Below are 8,656 nucleotides of genomic sequence, written 5' to 3' on the forward strand. Positions count from 1 at the left end.
AGCACCAGCTGAAAACCACATTGCTGATTGAAGACTGTTGAATCCGATGTTCATATTTCAAAGTGAAATGAATTTAAAGATTATGTAGTTTGGATTTGGAAACAAGCAACCAAACATGTCCTTCTGTTTGTTTACAAGAGGGCCTCAAATATATTTAGTTTCATGGTACACCTTGGTTGGGTTGGGAGTACTGCATCTTCAAATTGTTTGCTGAAGTTTGCATCTGAGCGTAAACTGAAATCAAATTCCATTTCACCTGAGTGGATTCTTCAAGAATCCTGTTCTGTTGGCACTTAAAGTAATAAAGATGAAGACATTTAAATCTAAATTAAGACCGTTTCAGAGGTCTGGGTTTCTTTTTTCTTTTCTTTTCTTTTCGACGACAACATTGCTTGTGTTCTGTTCTCCCTAAAGTAAATTCATGAGTTTTGTGTAATGACGAGCAACGATCGAGTCTCGGGCTCTGGTCGATTTTTTTTTAAATCACAGAGCCAAAGACAAAAAAAAAAGACGGTTTTACTTTGTGTTTTTCTGACTTAAATGATCTTGGACTGAAACTAAGAGAGGACGCTAGAGCTCTGCTGAGATGCACTCAAGCCATAAACGGTCAGTCAGTCTTGTCTGTGGCACCTCTGACTGCGCCGCGCCCGACTGTGATGTCTCGGTGTACCGACACACACGAGTACACTTCTACATCACTGCAGCCACGTGAGGTCTTAGTTTTTTTGGGGGGGGTTTTGCGCTTTAAGATTAATGTGCTGATTGGAAAAACATGTGTCTGTCCAATCTTGAGATAATTAGGAAGTTCTTTAGAGGGAACATTTTATTTGAACTAATTATAGGTTAATAAGAGTCACAATGACAATGAAATTAACTTTCTAGTACTCAATTAATGTTCTTTAAACATAAACGGCCTGTATGAATAAAAACATACATCTATTTTTGTTGTTTTCTAGACATTTATGGCATTTAAAAGAAGAATGATCTTGTGATTTGGCTCTGGCTGTAGGTTAATTAGAGAGTTTTCCCTAAAAGCTATTTATCATTTGATCTGCAACTGGTGAAAAACACTTCCCAGATCTTTTAGATAACTTTTATTTCATGCCACCAGTCCAAACCTGCAACTTAACCCGAGATAACTGAGGCGACACCGAATGTAAAATGCAGCATGCAGGAAAAAAATAAAGCTTCAAATGATGAATAGTCTTCAGTTTAAATGATGGCTGAACTCTCTATTTTCCATATAATTAGTGCAAACATAATGTTCTTCCAAAAAGTAAATAGACCTGTAAAAGTAAAGACAAACCTGTATATCACAAATTTATATTTTAAAAGGAAACTCCCCCTTCGATGACATATTAAAAGTCGCGGTTCCATCTGAAGATTTAACTCGTCTGACGACGTTTATGACCAAAACTCTTTTGCATAAACAACCGTTTTCTTTTTGCACTCAAATTAAAAAGTCGGCGTTGGTCTGTGCCAGCGCTCCTCACGCTCGCTGAAACGCGCCCGTCTGTCACATTTATAAAATGCACTTGCTTCTACAGTAGTTGGGATTTGGATCTAGTAATCTGAGGTGCCTGCCGGGACTTGACTTGCCTGTAGATAATTTTTTTTTTTTTTTTTTGTGGGGAGGGAGGGAGGGCAGGGGGATCTAGTGAGAACATCATGGGCACTGGAAACTTTACTGGGATCCGTTGTATTAAAAAAAAAAAAAAAGATATATATAAATAATAAAAAAAAAAAGAAGCTTCTGCTGAGTTCTTTGTGCAACCTGTCTGTTTGTGCCTTTTTTGATAGTCTTGATATCCAAGATTTGATGTGCAGCTTTCGTTTAGTCGGGAATCCGTTGTAATCGCAGTATACGCTCTAAAATGAACACAATCATGTCTTAGGGGTGGGGGGCGGGGGGTGGGGGGTCGGGGATCACGGGTCGGGTATCCTTATAATTCAGTTATGTAAATTTTAAAGAGATTTGTTGCCACAGCTCTGTGATTTGTGACTCGTATTGAAAAGATGAAAAGCAAACATTTATATTTTTTGCGTTACCCTTTTTTCCTTGAGCCTCTTTTTTTTTTTTGTTGGGGATGTTTTTGTGCATATATTTTTATTGTAAAATGAATGTTATGTTTCTATCAGACACTAATCTTGTTTAAGTTGTCTCCAGTGGAACTTCTTCACTCTGTATGTTTTGATCAGTATAAACCTTTAATTGTGTAGTTAACATTTCAGAAAGAGGAAAAAAAAACAAAAAACAAAACCACAAAAACAAGATCCTTGGTTGTGTTTCAGAGGTTTCTGTTTGACCTGCCATTGCATTGAACACGTGTTGAATTGATTGGTCAGTTTTATTTCGCTGTCGTGTGAAGGATTTGACTTGAACGAAGCATTTGCTATTATTAAAGACTGGCTACTTTGAAAAAAAAACCCTGTTTTTAATTATTATTCTTTGCTTTTGCAGCTCATTACATTTAAATAGACGTTCATTAAAACACTGTACCTTCATTAACACGTCTGTGCAGTCTCTTTGTACGCAAGAAAACATGAAGGTGATCAGCCACAACATTAAAACCACTGACAAGAGAAGTGAATAACATTGACCGTCTTGTGACAATTCAGTGATCTGCTGGGAAACTTCTGGACCTGGCATTCATTGGTGTGGATGTTACTTAGACATGTAGCACCCACCTAGACCAGACCAGACACAGGATGCAGCCTGACACAGACACACACACCAAAACACTTTAGGAACAACTAAAAAAAACATGAAGAACAGCACAAGGTGTTGACCTGGCCTCCAAATTCACTAGATCCCAAACTGATCAAGTATCTGTGGGATGATCCGCAGAGGACCCTCCCCTAGAAGGCCCCCACTAACAACATGCAACATGTTGAAAAGGCCATCATTCAAATGGCGAATGAGATAATATATTTTGGAAAGAGACGTTCACAAGTCAGGTAATGTCCTTGGTGACTTCATATTATACTGTAAAACTGATTTCTTTCCAGCCACAGTCTAAAATATCACAGGATTTCCAGTGACTGGTTATAAACTCTTCAAAAGTGAGGAAAGTTTTCACTTTGTTTTGAACACGTTTTCCGAATAAGGGGCCCTGCACTTTTTCCCTCTGCATGTTTTAACCTCAAGAGTGTCAACTTTATGCAGTAGTGGAAAAATGTCACAGACATGATTTGGATTTTAAACATCTTATATTCCTAATCAAATTTCCATCCCCCCGAGAAATGAAGCCATAACTTAATAACATGATACTAAAGTTTACAGAGATACCAAATACGATGATGGAAAGTTTTGTCAAATATTTAAAACTACACAATAATAAAAGTGATAGGGCCTCTGGTTTAAATCCAAAAAGAAAACTGTGTTTCTGATAAAGTGCAGAAAATAGAAATCGGTTATCGTGTGATAAAACACTGGCACTCCCCTCGTGTTTGAGTGTTTCTCTCAGTGTAAATATTTATATTTAACAAATAGTTGGAACAAGAGATCACTGTCAGGCAGCAGGGAAACAACATATTTGATGATTTTGATGTCATCCACTCCTCTAGATGGCAGTGAGCGTTAACCTCAACAGGAGCAGAGTTGGATAAACGTTGTCAAGTACGCAGTTGTTCACAGAAACAGAACTTCCTTTACAGCTAAATCAGACTCAATTTTAAAAGTGTAATAAGAGAACTTCAAGGGGTAGATTAGCTTTGCTCAACTTTATGTTTACAGCACTTTATATACACAACTAAAAAGACTAAAGAGAACATATAAGTCTGCTTCTATAGTTTATTGTGTTTTATTTTTGTTAACATTTGGCTATTTGCCTGTAATTTATTCATATATTTGTGTGTATTTGTATATAGAGAGACAGCTGGGATAGGCTCCAGCAGACCCCCGTGACCCTTAACAGGACTAAACGGGTATAGAAGATGAATGAGTGAATGAATGAACGTATATAGACATATATTTTTTTTTTTTCTGATCTTAATTTTATTTATTTTAAGGTTTCCAATCTGTCTCCATGGCAGCTGAGCAACACAACAACCAAAACCGTGGAAATTGCACTTATTTTTTAATAGAAAATTCAGGTTGTTCATAAATTGCTTTGCAAAAGGATGGTTCATTAAATGTAAATATTTTTATAACACAACAGGAAAAATCCAACGTTGTCATTATTTATAGGTTATTCTAGTTATTCTTTTATGTTACTGATCCGGCCTGGTTTATATAAAGCTGGGCTGAACTAAAATAAATGGGACACACCTGCCATAATACTAAACCATGCAAAAGAAATGATAATTAAACATACTACCTGGTATCATGTGGTCAAAAGGCTGCAAAACTATACCCGCCCTCACCCCTTAGAAACTTAATTCAGAAAAGTTGTTAATGTAGAATGAATTAATTGTTGTAGCAGTTACATATTCTCCGAAAATAATAACACATTTATTCCGGATGCTAAATTAATGCGTCTGCTTTTATTATGAAAACCCAAACCGGATACAGGAAGTGTGCTGACTTCTTCACTTCAATCGCTCGAGCGTTCGCTGCCCTTGACTGTAACTGCCGCACGTGAACGCCTCAGCTTCTCAACGGCAACGGTGATGTTGAGCCGCTAGCTAGCTAGCTATACTAGCTACAGAGGAAAACAGCCTGAAACGGCTCAGACATCTATATATTTAGTAAAAACGGTCTATTAGTTATTATTATTTTTCTACTTCCGCCTCGTTTCGGGTTAAAAATGTCTTGTAAATCCCTGCTATGTTTAGCGCGGCGCTGTGTCGCAGTCGGACAGCTAACGTTACCAGCAGCTATCAAAACAAGAGGCGGCTCGTTGTCGGGCAGGTTCATTCAGCAGAGAGCTTGGACTTCAGCGACCAGGACGGTGTGTCTGCAGAGACTCAGTCCGCTCCAGGCCGCAGTGGGAAGCGGCCGGCACCGCTTCTTCTGTACCAAGGTTAGTTACACACCAGCAGCTGAGGTTTTAAGTGTTGGCATGCGGTAAGGCCACAGAGGCGTCTGGAGATGTTTGGGGGGGAAAACCCCTGTTGAGGTCATTTAAAACTGATGTGAAGGTTAATCCAGAATAGTTTACCCTCAGCTTTATTATTGATATGTGTCTGTGCTCTTATTCCACCATTAATCACACCTAAACAACTACACATTCAGTAAAGTTTTGTGGTACTTTAAAACTTGAGTGTTCCCACTGTTGTTCTGCTGCTTAACACTATAGTATCAGGAAATTTAAAGAGTAAAGTACCCTGAAGTTTATGATGTATAAAATATCTTGTCGTATCTTTGTCTTCCAGGAGGGAGCCTCTCATGAAGATGAATACCCACCACTGCCTCCCTATGAGCCCGAATCAGACTCCAAGGATGTCCACATCGTGCAGGTGAAAGGTTTCTCTTGGTCGTGCAAGGCTGAGGATCTCCTGCAGTTCTTCTCCGGTGAGTAGTCAAAGCGTGCAAGAGTAAATAAAAAAACATATAAACACACAGCTGACACAAAGGCAGTGAAGAGAAATAAACGTACTAGATTGAAACACAATTAAAAAGATCAGCTTTCTATCTGAATGTGCCTAATGTGCAGAGGTAAACTGTTCAAGAGCTTGGCAGCTGCAGCGGAGAAAGCACAATCTCCCTCTCTGTTTCAAACTTGCTCCAAGGACAACCAGAAGACAGGGGTCTGCACTAGTCCCTGAGGGACCTCAATGGGACTTGTTGGAGTATAGGGAGATGTTTAAGCAAACACTAAACTCTTAAAATCAATCCTAAAACTGTACCAGGAGGCTAGGATGAGGGAGATCTGCACAAGCTACAAGCGTGGCAGAGAGCCTTGACCAATAACACTACAGAGGAGGTTGCGATTAAAAACATGGATAACCCTTCTTAACCAATAAATCAATAATAATGATAAAAACACCACTTGTTCTTCAGATTGTAGGATTCACGGCGGGCTGAATGGGATCCACATGGAAACGGACAGGCAGGGGAGAGCTTCGGGACGAGCCTTCATCGAGATGGAGCACGAGGAGGATGTCCGCAAAGCTCTGGAGAAGCACCGGTGCTACCTGGGCCCGCGATACGTTGAAGGTTTGATGAAAACGTGTGCCGTTATGAGCTTTACTTATTGGGGAATATTTCTCTCTAGGCAGACGGGCGTAAAGTATGTCAGATGGAAGAATTAAAAAATGTTGTGTGTCGCAAATCTTGCTCCAGTTTTCAGGACTGAATGTTCTAATAGATTTAGGAATATCAGGGTTCAGGATTAAGGGAGATCTAATAAAGATGGCTATAGCAATTTTCAGATATTTTCTCATGTCGATTAAGACTAGTAATGCATTATAAACAAGCGTATGGAAGTTACTGATAAAAGGGAGAGAACTGAACAGTATTTAAATCCTAAAAACCAAAATGTCCATGTCCTGGTCTCAGTGTATGAAGTGACGAACAGCGATGCCGAAGCCGTCCTAAAGGAATCCGCCCAGCCTTCAGGCGATGACGGGGTGGTGATGCTCAGAGGGCTCCCCTTCAGCTGCACCGAGGACGACATCGCTCACTTCTTCTCAGGTAAACCGCCAAACTTGAGCGAAGCCGACCTCGGCCACCACGATTACCAGTGACTCACTGTCTGCGCTTTTGCAGGTTTGGATATAGCAGAGAATGGAATCACCATCGTCACCGACAGCAGAGGCAGGAGGTCAGGGAAGGGCTTCGTTCAGTTTTCCTCTCAGGAAGAGGCTGAAAAGGCTCTGCAGAGAGACAGAGAGCTCATAGGAAGCAGGTAGGAGGAGGAAGAGTTAGACCTGAACATCAACAACTCTTTGGAATACTTTCCCGCTCTCAGTCTCTTCTGTTTGTGATCGTGCCAGTGAGTTCTTGTGTTGTTTGTAATCTCTGTAGATACATCGAGGTGTTTCCCAGCAGAAGCGAAGATATTCATTCTACTTGGGGGAGGAGGGAGCGTTCAGATCCTTCTCAGAGCAGTCCTGTTTCAACCTCACGGTCCACTTACAGAAATGGTGAGTGGAATCATTAAATATTTATTATATATTTTCTAAAATATCTTAAACTGAAACAGTTCTGATCTGCTCCATCAGTTCCCCCACAGGGATCGTCCCTAAAACATTACGTCCATATGAGAGGACTTCCTTACCAGGTTTCTGTAGAAGACATCGTGACGGTGAGGAAAATAAAAAAAAAACAGAAACGGTACGAGACGCAGAAGCTGATGCAGTCGGGACCTGATGCCAGTGTTTGTTTGTCTCCTGCAGTTCTTCTCTCCTCTAGTCGTGTCTAAGATCGTGATCACTTGCAGTCCGAAAGGGAAGCTGAACGGAGAGGCGGACGTTTTCTTCCACTCTCACCGGGACGCGATGGCCGCCATGTCCAGAGACAGAATGAACATAGGTGAGAACTTTGGAAGCTTGAGCAGCTTCTAACAGCAGCCAGCAGGGGGCAGCAGCTTCACTGTGGTGTCTTAGACCAGTCTACGTTCTGCCTTTAGATTAAAACCTAAAGCGTCGCCGGTGGTACATATGTGCGCTTTGGATTACCGTAATTACGTCACAGTTCGCGCTATCAGAATAAATCAAACGGTTTTGTAAAAGCTGAGACATTAATTTCACTTGCGCCCCTCCCTGAAGGTTATTTGAGGAGCTACAGTTTATGGGTAGCCTCAGAGGTTGCTGCTTGGTTGGCAGCAGTTAAATTCTTCCCTACATCTGGAGTGAACACAGCTGAGATGTTTAATGTGGTCGCATCCTCAGACAAGGGTTTTTTTATATATATTTTTCAGATATTCCATCTGTAAATACATACTTGTGTTATCTCCAGATAAAAGTTTCAGTTTTCACTTCTGCTTGTTTGTTTTTTTGCAGCCAGCTCAGTGACACAATGACACGACAAAAATAAATACAAGTAAAACTAATTTAAAAGACGACCCATAAGCCATAATAACAACATGGTTATGTGTTTTTTTAATTGTTTTAAGCAGCTTGAACACCTGCAGGGTGTTTCCAGTCTTTTCTGGTCTGTTGTGATAAAGTTTATTAAGCAAAAAAAAGAAAAATACAAAATAATCTTTTGTGTTCATTTTGTGTTTTGTTTTAGGACAAAGATACATCGAGTTATTCCTGAACTCTGTTCAAGACTCTGACGAAAGGTGAAAAAGACCAAATCGGATGCAGAGGATCGTTAAGAGGATTGTAAAATTGTAAGTTTAGTGAATTATAAGAAAACTAAATTCTGCATCTGTTAAAAGACCATTTAGTGGGAGACTTGGATCATCATCAGTGAAACACAGAAGTTGTAATTACTACACAGCTGCTGGAAATTTCAAGCTTTTTATAGAACAAAGAATAACACGCTGCACTCTGTGTGCTGCTTTCATATTGTAGAAAGATAATTCTGTTTTAAAATCACGCTCTTTAAACAGAAAAGTGTGAATTTACTGGTTCTGTCTTGTACAAACTTTTGTGTGTTTGTCTCTTCTGCAGGTGAAAGCTAATGCACAGACGCCAAAACACATAATGGGATTATCATATTTATTTTACAGCCTGATGTGGACAGTAATCAAAGAAACTCTCAGAAATAAACATTCCTGATGTCGAAGGAACAAACTCTTGTTGTCTTCATTTAATGGGATTT

At 39.9% G+C, this 8,656-nt stretch overlaps 1 protein-coding gene across 1 annotated transcript; it reads left to right on the plus strand.

The window, feature by feature from the left end:
- The first annotated feature begins 4,582 nt into the window (after positions 1–4,582).
- Positions 4,583–8,620, plus strand: grsf1 (G-rich RNA sequence binding factor 1). The gene is made up of 10 exons (XM_084550793.1): positions 4,583–4,964; positions 5,317–5,455; positions 5,945–6,100; positions 6,443–6,577; positions 6,653–6,791; positions 6,911–7,029; positions 7,108–7,190; positions 7,282–7,417; positions 8,120–8,222; positions 8,506–8,620. The coding sequence occupies exons 1-9, from the start codon at positions 4,749–4,751 to the stop codon at positions 8,173–8,175; spliced, it is 1,179 nt and encodes a 392-aa protein (XP_084406919.1). The 5' UTR covers positions 4,583–4,748; the 3' UTR covers positions 8,176–8,222; positions 8,506–8,620.
- The last annotated feature ends 36 nt before the right edge of the window (positions 8,621–8,656 follow it).

The sequence above is a fragment of the Chelon labrosus genome (assembly GCF_963514085.1).
Source record: "Chelon labrosus genome assembly, chromosome: 9".
Lineage (NCBI taxonomy): Eukaryota > Metazoa > Chordata > Actinopteri > Mugiliformes > Mugilidae > Chelon > Chelon labrosus.